General features: G+C 26.9%; 7 protein-coding genes and 1 long non-coding RNA gene across 16 annotated transcripts; 3 read left to right on the forward strand and 5 right to left on the reverse strand.

Annotated features, from left to right (window-relative positions):
• Positions 1-1247: 1247 nt before the first annotated feature.
• Positions 1248-4040, forward strand: LOC138183938 (uncharacterized protein C3orf18). 3 transcript variants are annotated; one of them, XM_069121507.1, is made up of 4 exons: positions 1248-2047; positions 2127-2470; positions 2782-2925; positions 2996-4040. In XM_069121507.1, exons 2-4 carry the CDS (start codon positions 2129-2131, stop codon positions 3050-3052), a joined length of 543 nt encoding a protein of 180 aa, XP_068977608.1. In that variant the 5' UTR covers positions 1248-2047; positions 2127-2128; the 3' UTR covers positions 3053-4040. The 3 variants fall into 3 exon arrangements, with proteins under 3 accessions (XP_068977608.1, XP_068977607.1, XP_068977610.1); XM_069121506.1 differs by having other exon boundaries at positions 1250-2470; XM_069121509.1 differs by having other exon boundaries at positions 1250-2464.
• Positions 3902-6514, reverse strand: D1 (D1 chromosomal protein). Its single transcript, XM_069121514.1, has 3 exons — positions 6210-6514; positions 4853-5094; positions 3902-4764 (listed from the first exon to the last, which is right to left on the reverse strand). The coding sequence occupies exons 2-3, from the start codon at positions 5072-5074 to the stop codon at positions 4633-4635; spliced, it is 354 nt and encodes a 117-aa protein (XP_068977615.1). The 5' UTR covers positions 5075-5094; positions 6210-6514; the 3' UTR covers positions 3902-4632.
• On the forward strand, positions 6003-9666 carry LOC138183939 (swi5-dependent recombination DNA repair protein 1 homolog). 3 transcript variants are annotated; one of them, XM_069121512.1, is made up of 4 exons: positions 6003-6058; positions 8972-9106; positions 9176-9383; positions 9461-9666. In XM_069121512.1, the coding sequence occupies exons 2-4, from the start codon at positions 8976-8978 to the stop codon at positions 9647-9649; spliced, it is 528 nt and encodes a 175-aa protein (XP_068977613.1). In that variant the 5' UTR covers positions 6003-6058; positions 8972-8975; the 3' UTR covers positions 9650-9666. The 3 variants fall into 3 exon arrangements, with proteins under 3 accessions (XP_068977613.1, XP_068977612.1, XP_068977611.1); XM_069121511.1 differs by lacking the exon at positions 6003-6058 and adding an exon at positions 8579-8717; XM_069121510.1 differs by lacking the exon at positions 6003-6058 and adding an exon at positions 8652-8852.
• On the reverse strand, positions 7046-8494 carry snf (U1 small nuclear ribonucleoprotein A snf). The gene is made up of 3 exons (XM_069121500.1): positions 8348-8494; positions 7957-8198; positions 7046-7872 (listed from the first exon to the last, which is right to left on the reverse strand). Coding segments are annotated over exons 1-3 (702 nt in total). The 5' UTR covers positions 8349-8494; the 3' UTR covers positions 7046-7413.
• Positions 9667-9681: 15 nt separating the features above from the next.
• On the reverse strand, positions 9682-10501 carry mRpS18C (mitochondrial ribosomal protein S18C). Its single transcript, XM_069121513.1, has 3 exons — positions 10264-10501; positions 9976-10183; positions 9682-9882 (listed from the first exon to the last, which is right to left on the reverse strand). Exons 1-3 carry the CDS (start codon positions 10393-10395, stop codon positions 9791-9793), a joined length of 432 nt encoding a protein of 143 aa, XP_068977614.1. The 5' UTR covers positions 10396-10501; the 3' UTR covers positions 9682-9790.
• A 547-nt stretch (positions 10502-11048) lies between these two features.
• Mpcp1 (Mitochondrial phosphate carrier protein 1) lies at positions 11049-14224 on the forward strand. Its single transcript, XM_069121481.1, has 6 exons — positions 11049-11205; positions 11277-11437; positions 12385-12545; positions 12865-13101; positions 13259-13555; positions 13642-14224. Exons 2-6 carry the CDS (start codon positions 11296-11298, stop codon positions 13867-13869), a joined length of 1065 nt encoding a protein of 354 aa, XP_068977582.1. The 5' UTR covers positions 11049-11205; positions 11277-11295; the 3' UTR covers positions 13870-14224.
• On the reverse strand, positions 11275-12389 carry LOC138183951 (uncharacterized). Its single transcript, XR_011174205.1, has 2 exons — positions 11961-12389; positions 11275-11457 (listed from the first exon to the last, which is right to left on the reverse strand). It is a non-coding gene; the product is annotated as an uncharacterized LOC138183951 (long non-coding RNA).
• A 163-nt stretch (positions 14225-14387) lies between the features above and the next one.
• LOC138183909 (prestin) lies at positions 14388-18568 on the reverse strand. Of its 5 annotated transcripts, XM_069121442.1 has the most exons (12): positions 18402-18568; positions 17847-18054; positions 17498-17770; positions 17109-17284; positions 16883-17047; positions 16698-16802; positions 16491-16624; positions 16251-16413; positions 15971-16171; positions 15612-15860; positions 15230-15532; positions 14388-15154 (listed from the first exon to the last, which is right to left on the reverse strand). In XM_069121442.1, exons 2-12 carry the CDS (start codon positions 17947-17949, stop codon positions 15095-15097), a joined length of 1932 nt encoding a protein of 643 aa, XP_068977543.1. In that variant the 5' UTR covers positions 17950-18054; positions 18402-18568; the 3' UTR covers positions 14388-15094. The 5 variants fall into 5 exon arrangements, with proteins under 5 accessions (XP_068977543.1, XP_068977544.1, XP_068977541.1 ...); XM_069121443.1 differs by having other exon boundaries at positions 14388-15532; positions 18034-18054; XM_069121440.1 differs by having other exon boundaries at positions 14388-15532.
• Between the last annotated feature and the right edge of the window lie 62 nt (positions 18569-18630).

An 18630-nucleotide genomic window follows, 5' to 3' on the forward strand; every position in this document is an offset into this window, starting at 1 on the left:
GTGTTTATATCTTCAAAATTTATTATGTACCATAATTTGTGTTTTAACTTTCTATTCCCTATATTGATCACAAGAAGGGTTTCCACTTTTTAATGTTAGTAAAATAACTTTTATTGCCCCGTTTTCTTGATAAACTTTTCAATTCATAACTTTTTATCTATCTTTTCTATGTAAATCTACGTTTATGTAAAATATACATTTCATTGCAGATCTGTTGTTCTTTAACATAAAAAGTGTTGAATACTTTTGTTATTATTGTAGGGTCTAGTACTAATATAAAGAGATATTGTTGAACTTTTTACATAAATAATTCTTACTATTGGTAAATTAATAAAGGAGGAAGTTATGAATTTCACATGTAAAAAGACAATTATCCTACTTTATGTAATTTCCCAAAAATATATTTTTCTAAATAAATATTGTAGTATCATTTGTGAACTATTTAAATTGTACTAGAAATATCTTTATCCACTGTAATAAGTGACAATCGAGATATTCAGATGAAAAAATATAAGGTTTATAAAATCAATTAATTTATATTAAACGGAAAAGGAAGCTGTTTCATTAATTATGTAACATATAAAAAAATCTAAATCTTGTCATTAAAAATAATAAGCTACTAGTTGAATTTATGTTTCAGCATATTTGTATATGTAATTTAATTTTACTATTAGATTAAATAGTTACAGTGAACAGAAAAAAATTGTGGTTGATTTATTTATATATTTATGCTCTAATAAGAATTGTTAGATCTGTAATTTCTATCATTTTTCTAAATTAAAATTGGAAATAATTCTTACGATCTTCTATATTTTTGGTGTATAAAATAATGTTTATATAAAGTATTTGTAAACATGTGAAAAAATATTAAAAATTTTATAATAAAAATAATTGTTCATCTTATATAAAACTTTATTTATTCAGAATTTGTACATATATAATTATTAATTTATTTTTAATTTAAAAATACTAAATAAAGAAATGTTTAATTATAAAATAAAAATTACTATTGCTTATTGTAACTATGCGTTTATAAAGTAAATAAATAATCTGAATTGTGTAAATAAATATACAAATTATCAATGACATATATGACATTTATAATTTTAACAAATTACTCGAAATTTATGTATTTCTACGTATAAATATCCAATTTAAATGAAAAATTCAAATTACTCAACTATTTCATACATCACGATATTACGAAAGATATTAAAATCGATATGAAAAAATATCTCGATAAGACATCGATAGATAGTATGGTTCATTTCGTTATAGTTTGGCATATACGCTTTCATATACAAGTTATACAACATACATATAGTGTGTCTATGAAAGAAAACTGCATTGCGATTTGCGATATTGAAATGAAATGTTAAAACTAAAAGAGAAAACACAATTACAGAAACATTTGCTTTTGTGTAAAGGATGAATATCATGTCCCGAACAGAATTATGGTCTATTTGTAGAATCAATGAATCAAGGAAAGAATATTTATTTTGACAAATTAGTCATAAGAAAGATGAAAACACATAATTGTATCTTAAACATATTTTAATATTTTTGTCACGAGTGATCAACGAACTGTTAAAAGGAAAAACAATTTTTCGGAAAAAGTGCACAAAAATTAAGTCGACAACATCTTTGATGGAACAAACTTCTTATTGCATTTTACCGATAGTATAACACGAAAGTTGATCAAAATGAATAATTGTTCACTCGTTTACGAAGTTAAACCGATGAAAGTGATTTTCATTTCAAACGGTTTATATTTTATAATCGCGGATATCGTGAAATAAAAAGTGATATACTTGTCTAGTATGTCTATTCAAAGCACATAGAATTATAGTGTCTCATAGAATGATATATTGATATATCGATGTTATACATATATATATGTATTGATACATTAATAACAAACAATATTTACCGTTATGCTTCTTGTACATTATGTTCACTATATTTGATACAACAAAGTAAAACGAGTGACAATAGAAAGTGTATGCTTTGAAAAATTTCAATTTCTGTAGGATAAAATATAAATAATGTAGATATTAACGAGTTCTTTTCCAATATATTTAGAGTTATATCTCACAAAAGGTCGAATACAATTTTGTAATTAACAGCAATGAATGAGATGAACTCAACAAGCGTTACAAATTCTATAACATCCGGAATACTACCTGACAGCATTAAAAATTGTACTACCACCATGGCGATTAATACATCCAGTGAAATATCTGAAGCATATATGAATTCTACAGAAGAAAATGGATTGTGGAATGTTTCTAAACCTATAACATCATTGCCTAATAATACACTAATTTCATTTGAAGCTTCAAGTACCAATACATATGTATCTACAACAACAGAAATTTTTGACGAATTTGGCCCACCTGATGGAATAGAATACATTTTTGTACCACTTGGTGTAGTGGTCTTTGTTATTGTATTATCAGCTGTGGTATGGGTAGCGATATCACTTTTGTATTTAAATCTTAATCTTTTAACTTTCATTTGCAGAAACAAAAAAAAAAAAAGTATAAAATATTCAGCAAATTATAATACTTGGATAAATGTTTCTACATTAGGTATTATTACCTTTTTGTAGTATAGTTTAAGTTTGTTGGTCAGTTAATGTTGTAATTTATATTTAAAATTTTATTAGTTTGTAGCTTCTCCTATTAAAAGTAACTTCCTTTACTATTAAAAACAAAGTTAGATGATTGCATAATATTTGACAAAATATAGATGTTTTAACAATGTATAATACTTTTAAAGGTGATAATTATCTCAAGGAAAAGAAAATTGGAACGTTTAAGACATAGACTTATGCCAATGTATAATTTTGATCCTGGTGAAGAAGAGGAAGATGACTGGGAAACTGAATTATTAGAAGAATGTTACAATAATCATCAAAGACGTGTATGTATAAAAATCTATATATTCAAATTGATAAATATATATTGTTAGTATAGAATACTTTATCTTACAGCAAGGGTATCAATCTATGGATACAGAAGAAAATGCAGAACTCTTTGGAAATCATTGACGAAATATTTATAATAGTCTTTTAAAACCTTTGTATTATCTACAACTGTCTTACATTTAAAAAATCACACTATTTAGTAGATTTATATATTTATTTAATATTTAAATAGTTTATATATAACTTTCAATTCAAAGGATAAAATTTAAATTCATAAATTTTATATACGAGAAAAGGTATTCTAGAATATATTTAAATATTAGAGAGTTTATCCTATCACAAAAATTACGTGAAAATACAATAGAATCTATTTTGTTTGTTTCAATAAGATAATATCCATAAAATGAATAATGCTTAATTTAAAAATTCCATGATAGAGAATTAACAAGACCAAAATGGCTAAGACTTCATTTTATCATTAATATTTATTGTATATTGTTTATAACAGTTTTTCATAAAAGTACAATTTTTGCTATGTACTTGAATTTCACTTATGTATATTTTTTTTCATATCCTTTCCTTCAAAGATACGATTTCTTTTCCATTTATATTTAATATAAGAATTTTCTAGTATTAGAGAATAAAAAAAATTAGGTACTTAATGTTCAACAAAAAGTTACAAGTATACTTCCAAATATTACCAAAAATTTCTTCCTAAGTAGTTATGAATAGATATTATCTGATGTTGTTAAATTTCTTTTCTCTAAGTATTTATTACATAGAATTAAAAGATTAAAAATTAAATAGTTTCAAACATAATTTTTAAGATGACCAATTGAGAATGCATGAAGATGTATTGTTAACATTGTAATATAGTAACAAAATTTTAACAGTACAATAATTTTAGCTAGAATATAAAGTATATTGTTAATATTGTTAATGAAAGGTATACGTGTATAATGTAGCGATTAATAAGAGCCATTTTATAAGTTTATTTACTTTAATACAAATTTGACATTCACACATATGTTTGTTTGAAAAATGCCATTAATGTTCACTTGTTCAAATGTAATTAAAAAAAGATATTTCTTGTACATAGTACACACAAGAAGTATTTCTTACAGTATTAAATTTATATAAAGTCTTTGACTTCGAGAATTAAAATATACATACACAGGAGCAAAGGAGGTAACAAATATATGATGTAATTGTGCACCACATATCTTAAAATTAGATAAAGTCTTCATTATCTTAATTCCAAGTTAGTTTATGAGATCTGAATATTTTAAGTTTAAAATTTCTTTCATTAAAATACTTGTATCTTTCATTTTGATACTTAAAACATAATGATTATGATAGTAATAATAATAAAAGTAATACTAATAATTATCATTATATTAATAATAATTATAATAAAAATGCATAAAGTAGATACTACAAAGTGCTTTACATATTTTCAAGCCAGGTATCTGTGCAATTTCTTTTTTTGTAGTTATTAAAAATCATATTTTCATACAACTTCCTTGGAACTTGAGCAGTTTCTGTTCTCCCTCTTCTTTTTTTAAAAGCAAAATGTTACCACTTTACTATTTCAATTTGCAGATTATCATATAAAAAGCAAACTTAAAAGTTTTAAATTTGTTATCAGTTTTTTAAAAACTTTCAAAGAATAGTTCTCATACATTGAATTTATTTTTTTACATTCAATTATCCTCCTCCTCCTCTTCTTCTTCCTCTTGTTCATCCTCTTCTTCTCCAGTACTTTCTGGTTTTTCTTCTTTCTTTTTAGGTCTACCACGACCTCGTCCTGAAGGAGTTCCTTTAGTTGTACCTTGCTGTAATTAATTTTTTGTACAATAAGTAATTTACTTAAAGATAAGAAACATTTCTTTCTGGTTCAGCTGTTTAAAAAATGACACATACCTTCTTTTTATGAGATCCTTTTGGTCGCCCCCTACCTTTTTTGACAGGTACAGGCGATGCATCATCTTCATTATCAGACTTTGCAGTTCGTACTGCATTATTTTTATCTGTAGAAGGTCTGCCTCTCTTTTTGGGTTCTTTAACGGTATTTTTATCTGTTTTCGCTGGCCTACCACGCTTTTTCTTTTGTTCTTCAACAACAGGCGAATTGTCGTCTGACATTTTTAATCCTTTATATATCACTGTATAACCAAAAACTTTTTCTTATAATATAAACATTTATTTTAGAATTTTAGTTATGTTAGAATTTTGTAATTACTAACATTTATTTTAAATTTAAGATTTAAAAAAAATTTGTTCAATGAAAGTAAATCTACAATAAAAAAGATATTCATATTTTAGATTAATTAAATATATATATTTCTTTAAAAAACCACGTAGAAATTTGTTAAAACGCTTAATAATACTATAACATTTTGTAATAATATAGAAAATATAAACATTCTTATAGGAAAATGTGAAAAGTTTTGCCAAGCTATCGATTTTCAAACTTTCTCATAAAACTTACTTAATTCGAATTTTTAATAACAATTTAATAACTATATCAACATATACATATACTCCTCTATGAATTGATAAAGCGAAAATTATCAATACTAATTGGGTTTTGGTGTACTAAAGTACAACAAATTACGCGCCTAATGTACATTCATATCGAACATTACTAGCGGTTTGCTAACCGGTTAATTGCGACCGAATAAAATAATTATGCAAAATTAATTGTATAACCTAAAATCTTAGTAAGTGTAAATATATGAATAAAATATTATTGTTTTATTACAAAACAATAAAATTATAATAAATATTATTATCAATTTGTAGAAGAAAATAATCATTTACAACAATAAAGGAGTACTTTCTGAAACGTCCGCGCCCGCCATTTTCAAAAATATTATGTATCCTATATATTGTATCCTTTTCCATATATTCTTTTGTGGAAATATGTAATTATACAGAAAGGTAACAATTTTTCCCGTTTATTTGTAAGCAAATAATGATTATTGTACGAAGAGTCGCTATTAAATGCACATATGATAGCATCACTTGGCTTTTAGGGACGCCATGATCGACAAATCATGGCAACACCAGAGTCGTGGTAGCGTCCACCACACCGATTTCTTTATAAGAAAATGAATAAATATCTCTGTAAGTAGTAATCGATTTTCCGCGAAATATTGACGAAAATATCGTTAATGAAATCATTTACAAGATTTTTAATCTTCCATAAGAACGAATGCGTATACAGTCTGAATGGATGTAATATTTACCGGAGAAAAAGTCATTGACAAGCACTCACCTGAAATATCTCGTGTATATGAAGACAAAGGCAATCGTTCAGTCGGCGCGCGCGTCGTACTGTAAGAAAACCGGGTTATGGTCTTTTCCTATGTATAATCTATATGAAAATGTTTAATTATCTTATGTATGAAGTATGAATGCAAGCTACTCAAATATTTTCACTTCTTAGCGTCCTTTTAATACCAACGCGCGCGCGTCGCTACACAAAGCTAAAAGCTCCGTAAACGGGCCGTAACGTATCAACTCACAATACACTGCGCGAATAGCGAGACGCGACTGACCTGATCGAGATGATGGACTGTACTCCGATTCGTTCGCTGTCCTAAGAAGCGTACCCCCACTCTTTATACATCACGCCAACTGATTCCCGCCAAAATGTTATGACATTACTTAAAATTATATATTTCCTAGGACTTTAATTATTTTTATTCTTTATTATTCTACATATATATTACTACTATATTGTAAAAATTGTATTACTCTGATAAACAACGAGCAATGAAATAAGAATGATATAGTATTTAAGAAAGTTATAAGATTGGTTATTTGACGGGAATATAATTATATCTTATTAATGGAAACATTATATTAATTCTATAATTTTAGTTTATATTAAATTAATTTAGTGAGCAAAGTAATTTCTTCAAAAAATATTTGATTTTTGTATTTTCATATAATTTAAATTTCAAATATACTAACTAGTAATTAAGATATTCTACTATCTTTACTTTATTTTAGTATAATATATAAGAAGAAAGTTAATTGAAATATACTGATATTCAATACATAAAATGAAAATTAAGAATAATAGGAATTGTATATATGTAAACTGCTATAATTGAAATTAATTTATATTAAAAGGTTTTACAACTTTTCTTCCAAATCATTATAACATTAAGTGAAAAATAGTTCTCTATATAACCAAAATATTGCTGAAAAAATGTAATATATCTTTTCAATTACTATTTACAGTGTAAAATTTGATTCATATGTATACATTACACAAAATTTTGTACACAGATGATTTTTGAATCTACATAGCATGTTGTTAACTCACATTTATAAATCCTTACCCGAAAAATCTTTAATTACACTTGCATGTATTTTCATAAATGTCTAAATAAGATGTATTACAACACACACACAGTTTTCCATTCATTAACAATATGTTTGTTCGTACAAACATAATAATGTTACATACTTTATTTTTTTGCAAATGAAATTTTCATTGCATGAGAAGGTGTGATTTTAAATCCCTGAAGAGCATCTTTTGCAGCCCCAGACTGAACTTCATTCTCAAATTCAACAAATGCAATGTCGTGCCTATTTGGTACTAGACGTACTTCTTTAAAACCAGGGAATTGATTGAAAAGCATAGATAACATCATTTCACTAGTTTCATCCGGTAGATTTGTAAGAAACAATATTTGATTTGGTGGTTGTTCTGGTACAGCTGTATTAACTAAACCTGGGTGTTGAGGCACGCCAGCGTGATAACCAATTTGCTGTGAATGTTTAGCTTGCTCTTTGGCACGTTTCTTAGCACGTTTAGCTTCTTCATCAGCTGCAGGTACAACTCGTTTTGGCTTTTTAGGTCTTTCTGCATATGTGCCTTTCATTTTTGCAATTATATCACTGTCAGTCTTTGCATATTGTATCCTCTAAAATGAAATTAATTAGTAACTATTAACAACTTTAATACTTCACTAATAAAGAAATTATTTTCACATATAATTAACATTCACCATTGGTTTGTCATAAAATGGAAATCCTTGCATTGACCTTAAGGCATTTGTAGCACTAGCAATTTCTTTAAAAATAACAAATGCTTGTCCACGCATTTTTAATGTCTTTAATGCTACAATATCTAATATCTGACCAAACTGAGAAAAAATTGCATATAATGATTTCTTTAATTCATCCTTCTTTATTTTCTCATTTAAATTATTAATATAAATTGTATTATTCGGCCTAATATCCATTGCCACTGTAAATGGAAAAGTATTTTTATAATGAAATCAGAATTAACAATATTTATTGACAATAAAAACATGATGAAAAAGACAGAGATAATTGTAATCATATAAATTCAACACAATGTACAATAAATACAACCATAATTTTAATCTAACTTACTCAAATAATATTTAAGAACAAATATAATATAATAATTATATTTAATAACTATACTTTTTATGTACTAAATACTTGTACTTAGTCGGCGTCACTAGTTCATAGAGGTTAGAGTACATATAATGAAGTACAACAATGAGCTATATAAATGTAGAGTGGAAACTTAATATTAAGAGTATTTTATATTAAATTTATGTTAAGTTACGATTCAAAATTTCTAATTATTTATTGTAAAGATATTTCATATATTTAGACATTTATAATAATGATATATATAGATACTGTTACTTAAAAATATCATTTTTGTATTTCCATTCAAGAAAATATATTGTGTATAAATAAACTATAGTACATTTAGGATACTTCACCGCTGGTAAAAGCATACTTTCTATAAAAAAATAAATAAATAATATGAAATATACCGGTATGAAATTGAAATTGTTTGATAAATATTATTATATTTAATTGTTTATAACTATAATGGACAATATATTTATGTAACATTGATGTGAGTGTTTGAATACAAAATACTTCATCGAATTATTTGGATATATCGTAATCACATTAAATGTAGATATAATAAAATCTGTTGCAAATACAGATCAAATAACTGTGTATTATTTTCAGAAATATGAGTGCTAAGCCATTGAGAAATAGTAAAGGTGTAAATAAACCCTTCCGGTCTCCATTTAGTACCCCTCAAAATAATGATAAAAAAGATAACATAAGTGCACCAGAAACAAGTACATATAGAACACCATTGTAAGTATAAAAAAAGATGATAACAAATTAATGTTCAATCATAATTTTTATTATTTTGTTATAAAACAGAAAAGTATCTGTAGCAAAAAGACTGCTTTTTCAACAATCTCCTTCTCCTAAAAAATTATATTTAGACACGGAAAATTGTAACAAGGAGATTGACATTGAAATAAAAGAAAAATTATATCAAACTGATTTAGAATCATTGAGAAAGAGCATACAGGAAAAGGAAGAAACTATTAAAATTTTGAAAACTGAGTTGTCATATAAAAAAAAGGTATATGTAAGAAGATATATTAGTTATAAATTGTGTTATAAATAACTATGATATAAATGAATTATTTATGATTAAAGAACAAAGCAGAAAATTTAGAAGATGCTATAAAAAAGTGGACAGAATGTTGTCAAAGTGCTCTTATAGACCATCAAAAAATTTTGCAAGGAGAAGGTGGTCAAATAGTAAAAATGTCTGAAATTTTGTCTTCATTTAACATTAATCCTGATATAGTTCATTTCTCTATTAATGATGATACATTCTATTAATTAAATATTAAAAAAGAAATATCCTATAATAATTTGTATTGTAACTATTTTATTGTTATATTTTTATAATACATATGTACATATCTTAAATAAAAATGAATCAATAGAAATGTAAATACCTACAATTTTTGTACTTAACATTTAATATTTATGAGGCTTAAATGGAAAGTTAGGATCGAATAACATTGGATCATTAACAAATTTGGGGTCCTTAGTCATGAAACCCATTAAACCTAAAACAAAAAAATAATTAAACACAATAAAACACCATAAATTACTATAAAATATATTTAAAATAACACTAAAACAGGAAAATATATTATTACCACATTGTTGTGCTTTTTTTATCTCCTGTTCCACTTTTTTCTGTTTATAGCTGCATAAACCAGTTATATGTTTTTCATAAATTCTACCTGTATGACGACTTTGAAATTGAGATAATAAACGTACATTTTTATAATCTGGATTAATATTTAGTTTACATAAAATACACAATCGTCGTTCTTTTTCATATGGATTTTTAATGTCAATTGGCTGTTAGAGTAAAATAAGGTAAAATATTTGTTACTTTGTCATATTTTCATCAAACATATAAGTATATAAGAACAGGTTACCTTGTCTGAGACTACCGAATTATCTAATTCATTAAGAGCACACGCTTCGCTAGTTTTGCTACGAAATAAAAATGTTGGAATTCTCTTTATTTCATGTCTCAAAGCTTGCACACTAATAAATGTAAGAATCATATTTGATTATTATGAATGTTGTTCACAGTATTATAAATAAAATACAACAGTCATTAAGAATATATTTCAAATAGAATCGACGTTTCGAGGAATCCTTCAACACTAAACACTGTCTTCGGGTCTTGGAAATTCACATTTTGCGATTGTAATATTTATTATATATAATTACGTTTATGTTATATAGTAATTTTGTATATTTGTTTAATATGCTTCCTAGAAAACACGATTATCTTAATTTTTATGAATTTCCGTTTTTATTCTTTTTATAATCTTTATTGCTCGTATAGTACTATTATAAGTATATACGTTTGCTTCAAAAATTTTTTGATAAATATTTTTATACTCTTAAAAATCTTTCAACAATTTCTTTTTCTACTACTTAAATCTAATTTTTTCAATGATATGGTAGCTCCATAGATACATAATTACATAAATTAATCTTATTTTTTCAGACTCATTTTTCAAAATATCGATGGCATAGAATCAATCACAAAGTGTTAAAAGGTATCAGATATTTTAATTTTGTAAAAGATTAAGAAATTACAATTGCAGCAATCAAATTTTGTTTCTGTTCACGGCCGTATACACTATGTGTTGGACAAACTATATTGTGTGAATGTGAAAGATTCAATTAGTTGAATTTAGTTCTCATAGAGCTCGCCAAATGGCGTTGTCGTGCACAGAGATTTGATTTCCTATCTACAGAATGATAGTTAGTGGACTATGTTACTAAAAGGATTCCGTTAGTCAAGTCTGTCACTCTTTTCCTATCGGGCGAAGCCGGTGGAGGCAAGAGTCTTACTTGTCAAGGTTTTGTAGCCAGTAATTTAGATTAATATAATTATTTTATAGAAATTAACGTCAATTGGTGGTGTATGCAGGTGAAGTAAAATAGGCAAGATGTGGCCTTCAATATTGGACATAGCCAAAACGAATCCATTCGGAACTCCTTTCGTGTCAGCTAAATGTCAGGGCCAGAATGAACTTACACAAGCACTCGTTAGAAATCGTCATATTGCAGCTGCCTCTGTATCATCAGGCGGTTAGTAATTTATTAAATAACTTTTATGTATAGCTGCAGTAATTTAATTAACATTGATTCAAGAGTTTTTGGCTTTGGACAGGTACATAACTACTCTACCTTAACGATAATTATAGATTATTGACCTCTATTTATTGAGAATTAATTTTTCTTCTTTGTAATGGAAGAAAGTATTGACAATATTTCAAAAGAATTTCAAATCAATAATCGTTATTACATAATCTAAAATATTGTTCCTAGTATTCTATAGAATTGTTACTAGTGTCTTGTGATTTAGATAAATTTTCAAGATAAATTTGCACATCTAAGTTAATTGCCTTCTAGTAGTTTTAGATATTAATTAAGTTAATGTCTCAGCGTTAACAATTACTTTATTGCAAATTGTGGTAAATTTGTTAATTCAGTTATCATGAAAAAAATTATATAATGAATATAGATTTGGCCGCATGGTGAGTTATGTCGTTATCGGTTCATATGCATGTTTCTGTTTTCTTTTTTTTATAGGTTTCTTTTTTAGTGAAACTAGCATTTTTGAGACTCTCGAATATTGTTTAATACAAGATATTGACTTAAAATGATTTAATAAGAAATTATTCACATTCGATTGTTGTTAGTAATGCGAAGAGTTGCATAAGGAGCAGCCATTTTGTCAAAAATTATGCGTGTAAATCTCGTCTTCATAGCCTTGCTTGACATTAGAATAAAAATAATAGTGTACGTTAGTACGGTGACCGCGACCGAGAACATAATTATCCTACTGTACTTGAAAAGTTTATTATTGGATTAGATCAAGGTAACAAGATCGTTCATACCAATTCTGAAATACTGCCAAATTCGAATTCCACACGCACTTTCTAACGGTTGACCTATGATAGTTTTTTAAATTGTCGATTAAATAAAAATTAACATAACATATTTGGATTATAATAGGTTTCTTTGTGTTTTAGATAGCTGTGAATTTGGATCAAATAAATACTTTATGCTATGTGGCTTGGGTGGTATTTTGTCATGTGGTATCACTCATACTATGGTTACTCCCTTGGATTTGGTAAAATGCCGTATTCAAGTAGACCCTGCAAAGTACAAATCAGTTTTCAATGGATTCAGAGTAAGCAAATTATCTCATTGATATTATTTCATTATCCGTTTGTCCTAAGCAGCGACTACGGTCGACTGACAGTTTTTTATATTTCATTGTTATCTTCTCAATAATTTTTATTGAACAAAACTTGAAATATTTATGAACTAATAGTACGCATATATAATAATATATATGTATTTCATAAAATGACAAATATGACGAGCGCTATCGCGCTGTTCGGGATTTTTCGACCCTGTTTTTTCAATGACCCCTGGGACTCAAACGGTTATACTTATTCTTGTTTATTTATAAATAAGAGATTAATTTTGGACATTTTATTATTCAGGTAACTATGGCTGAAGATGGAACTCGAGGTCTGGCTAAAGGATGGGCTCCAACATTCTTTGGTTACTCCATCCAAGGAATGTTCAAATTTGGACTTTATGAAGTGTTTAAAGTATATTATTCAGCTCTTGCTGGAGAGGAAAAGGCATATGAGTATAGAACAACTTTGTATCTAATTTCATCAGCATCTGCAGAATTTTTTGCTGATGTTGGTCTAGCTCCTTTTGAAGCTTCTAAAGTAAGTATAAATTATATTTGCATTTATGATATATGTAACTGTTTTAACACCTTAAAAAAGAATATGTCACGTCTTATATCATGTATTGTAAGTTTCTTTAAACATTTGTAACATAGCATGAATCATAATGCACAAAACATATTTGCTATGTTTATAGGTGAAGATTCAAACTACACCAGGATTTGCAAATACTTTAAGAGAAGCTATGCCAAAGATATATGGTGAAGAAGGTATTAGTGGTTTCTATAAAGGGTTGGTACCTTTGTGGCTTCGTCAGATTCCATACACGATGATGAAGTTTGCTTGCTTTGAACGTACTCTTGAGCTCCTGTACAAGTATGTAGTTCCTAAACCAAGGCAAGAATGTACAAAAAATGAACAGTTGGTTGTTACTTTTGCTGCGGGATATATTGCTGGTGTATTTTGCGCGATTGTATCTCATCCTGCTGATTCTGTAAGTATACTTCTTATACGCGTGCATTTTTATTTCTAGCTGCATCTAATTTAATAATTTAATTGACTTATATATTTGTAACACAGGTTGTATCAAAATTGAATCAAGAAAAAGGAGCATCGGCTGTCGATGTTCTGAAAAAGATGGGCTTCGCTGGAGTATGGAAAGGTCTTGGTCCACGTATTGTTATGATTGGTACTTTAACAGGAGCACAATGGTTCATTTATGATGCAGTTAAAGTATGGCTCCGAATGCCCCGCCCACCACCACCAGAAATGCCAGAATCCCTCAAGAAGAAGTATGGATTAGCTTAATTATCAGATGTCAACAATATTTTTAATTGAATCAATTATAGTTAAAGAAAAAGAGCATAGATAAATTACCTTATTCCTTCACAGTACACATTGTCGAACAATGTTTTGCCATACATTTCAAGTATTTATTCTGTAATGCAGATATCAGTGCAGGTCATCACTGCCCCCAAATTAGATATAACAATGTGCTACAAATTATAGTAACTTGCTACCTGTTTTGTGATTACAAAAAGGGTAGCACATTTATAAAACTCTGACAGTGACAGTGAGTTACCTATTGTAACTAGAAACTGTTACTTTGTATATAGAGTGATCACCGTAAATAAATAATCTGTGATCTGATAAATAATAATAATCTATAATTTTCCCCTTTTCCTTGTATATATACCTTGATTTATACAGTATAAATCGCACTAAGAGATATACATTAAATATTTATTACTTTTATTAAAATCTTTCAAATATAATTATATATTTTACGATTATATACAAGTTTTGTATAAACATAAATACATCTATAGAAAAAATATAGCACATATATATTTAATGCAATTTGTACTTGCAATTGTATATACATACGTATATATAGTACATATAAACGAAATATGTAATTACAATTATGGAACATCAAGCAAAAAATACATTTTAATCTGCTTTCTATAAATAAGTTTTTTCGATTATGACTGAAACATAACATCGTTCTGCTTTAATAAGTATATCTTCAAACTAAATCTATTAAAATTCAATAAATTTTTCTAAAATGATAAAATTCATTTAATGTTTCAAGTTAATCTTATAAGTATTTAAGTATGAAAAGCCAGACATAAATTTTATTGTCACGTTTGCATAGCTATGTAAAAACTTGAGTAGCATCATATTAAAAATTAAAGATATATATATATATATATATATAGAGAGAGAGAGAGAGAGAGAGTGAGAGAGTTGTTAACAAATAAGTACTAATTCTTTAGTAAGTCTTGATATTTACTTATTTTGTATATAAAAACTGATCTGTTTTAAAATGTAATCGATATTAAAAATATTGTCCAAAATAATTTTTTAAAATAGCATAAGTACAAAATATGAAATAAGTGTAACAGAAGTAAAAAGTAGTTTCAAATTTAGTTATTGTATACTTTGTAGAACCAATTCGAATTTGATTTAATACTATATATATGCTTATAAACGCAATATAACTTATAACTGCTTGGCAAAATTACATGTATTATCTCGAATACATTTCTTTTTCTAAGTATGTTCTGGCATCTTGTATAGTTGCAAAAATCTTAAACGTAAGTGTTCCATGTAAATACAAGTCACATTTTTTTATAGTTTCAAAAATGGGAGTTCTACAACTTACAAGATAAAAGTGTACATCAATTTGTTGAAATTCTTTCATTACTGAATTTAACGTAATTACACCGCTAGAGTCAATATAACTTAATGCGCTCGTATCCATTATTACACATCGTAATTCTTGTTTGTCTTCTGAATCTTCTGTGTCCATATAAATACCCTTTTCCCTTAACTTAGTTTTATGTTCTATAATTTTTGTTGGATTCACTCCAATTAATTTATACAATTCTGTCTTGAAATGACTAGTGTTTGCAAAGTTTAAAGTTCCGCAATAATGAACAATTTTCATTCCTGGAATTTCTATTGCCTAAAAATGATTCAAATATGCTAAGTATAGATACATCTTTTGATTTAAAAAATATTATTAGTTATAAAAAATAATATACCGCTTTGAATCTACTGATATCCAAGTACAAATCTGTATTTGGTATGTATCCCAATAAACAAATATAAGGACTAAGACTTTGCAATAAAATAATTGCAAGTGATATTATTATTCCAGCTAGCAAACCAATATCAATGTTTACTATTACGACGGTCAAGAATGTTGCAATCCAAATTAGTGCATCACATTTATTTAATTTCCAGAATTTTATAAGCTGGTTAGCTTGTTGAAACATTCCCTTTAAAGCTACCTAAAGAAAAGAATTAAATATTACGAATCTGTTAATGATATCGAAATTTGATATGAGCATTTTTTTATAAGTGGATTTTGTAGGTAAATTTTCAAAACATTTATACTTACAACAATAATCGATGCGAGAACGCATCTTGGTAAAGGTTCGAAAAATGGGCCAATCCATAAAAGGATTGTAAGCAATATTATACATGATACAACACTAGCTATTTGTGTCCGACCACCAACAGTTTGCTGAATTAAAGATCTACTTAAAGATGCTGACACTGGCATACATGAAAAAAAGGATCCTGTTATGTTACTCAAACCCTAAAATTACATTTTAAAAATATACATAGTGTATTAATTTATATGATTTTAAAATAATATTAAAGGATTTTTTTTTTACCATAGCAAGAAGTTCTTGATTTGAATTAATTTTATAATTCAATTTTTGTGCAAATATCAAAGCCATTGATATGGTAATAGTATAAGAAACCATAGTTATAGCAATACTGTCTGTTGCTACTAGATGTAAGAGTTGAAATGTTGGAACTGTTGGTGCTGGTAATCTATTAATTTAAAAGATTAAAAAACCTTAATTATATTGACGAAAAATAATCAAATTAAAAATGGACATTAAACATACCCTGTAGGAATATCACCCACAACTTGAATATTATACATGGTAGGAAAACAAAAATATTTTGAAATTAAAGTTCCACTCACAACTGCAATCAATTCGATTGGAATTGGAATGCTGCACTTTTTGCTTGCCCACGGCTAATATTAAAATAACAATAGAATTATTATTTATAGATCTTGGAACAAAAATATTCTAATGATTAAAAATTACCTTTAAAAATTCATTATTAAGTACAAGACCAGCGATTGTTATTGCTGATATAAGTAAAGCAGCTAAATTTGTATTTTGTATTCCTCTAAAAATATCTACCAATGTCTGAAATATTTTATAATTTAATTTATATATTTTTAATTAATTTGTTTATTTTTAGATAATGTTTGATATTTTATACATACAAAAATGAACTTGAAATATCCTTTTTGTCTTGGTATTTTCAAACCAAATAGGTCTTTAATTTGAGATATTAAAACACAGACTGCTGCACCAGTTGTAAAACTATTCACTAATGGATCACTAAGCAATGTGCTTATAATACCCAGACGAAATATATACATTATAATCTGAAAAAGGTAATTATTATTTCATCGTTGCAAGATATAAAATGAATCTACAAAATATTACCTGAAATATTCCAACCATGAGTGTAACTGCTGTTGCAACTTGCATTGGTGTATAGGAATATTCTCCAGGCAAATTGGGCAATGTAGTTGTAGCATTTGGATTTGTAATATCATTGTGCGATACCGAATAAGATGCCACTGTTTTCCCAGTCATCAAGCAAACCACAGCGAATGTTCCTGATGAGTGCCAATAATGATTCATTGTTCTAGCTTGTCTAATAAGTTCTTATTAAAAGGAGATATTTGTAACATTTCTGTAATAGAAGTAGTATTTTACAAAACTTGTATGCATCAAGTGTAAAACACTAAAGAGATCTTGTCTTTAATGAAATATTTAATGATCGTTCCGAATTTATTAAACTATCAAAATTAAAATACATTTTTTCTTACCCATGGACACATGTCTAGATGTGCCAAAGAAAAAATACACTAAGACAGGAAAGAATGCCATATATATTCCAACTACAGGAGGTACGTTCCCCAAAAGTGCATAAGCCATGCCTTGAGGAATATGCATGATTGCTACAGTCAAACCAGAAATTATATCAGGCATTATACTTTCTTTCCAATTGTAATCTCTCAGCCAATGTATTGAGGGAATTGCAGATGTAAGACATGATCTCCAGTTTCTATGTTTTAAATCACATATTGCATCTTGGAAGCCTATAAGAAAACTACCATTTTACATATGATATTTATATATTAATAATAAAATAATGAAATTTTATTGTTTACATACAAAGCCCTTTTGGTTTTTCATAATGACAATCTTCATTTAAACTTTCTTGTTCATATACAGGTCTTTCCAAATGTACTTGTAAGAATGCATCATGCTTCTCCATATTGATAACAATTAATATAGAGGCTTATGAACTTTGCTCAAGAGGAATTACTCAAAACTTGATTTGTTATCTATTATTTTTTACCTTACTGATATCTACGTAGATCTGTAATAAATAACACACAATGTTAGTGTTTCAATATCTCAAATAAAATTTGATCATTGCTAAATTAAGATATTAAATATTATTATCATTATCTTATAAAAAAAAAATAACAAATTCATTTATTATATAAAACAAATATAAAATTTTTATTATATATTAATACTTAAGGAAAGGATAATTTCTTATATTATTGAATAGAATATAACATATATTTTCAATGTTCATAACATAATTACTTGGATTTTTATTTTCAAATTTTTTAATTAACCTTCAAATAATTTAAAATATATTTTTTTAATCATTATTTTATTTCATTAGCACTTCGAATATTTTATATTTTTGTTTACCTGTCGTGTTGTTGTATTCCTTTGTAAAATTATTTGACTGCAAAGAAATTATAAAATTTGTATTTTAGTATAGTTACAAAAACTATCCTTATTCTTTTCGTTTCAAGACACTGGTCTAAATCTATAACTAAATTAACTTGATGTGTATTGCGCAAACATATAAATACACTATTATCGAATCACATCATATTTATCACGTGACTGAGCAAACTAAATATGGTGGGGGTAA

Source organism: Bombus flavifrons, chromosome 10, assembly GCF_040668555.2.
Source record: "Bombus flavifrons isolate JBK064 chromosome 10, iyBomFlav1_principal, whole genome shotgun sequence".
Lineage (NCBI taxonomy): Eukaryota > Metazoa > Arthropoda > Insecta > Hymenoptera > Apidae > Bombus > Bombus flavifrons.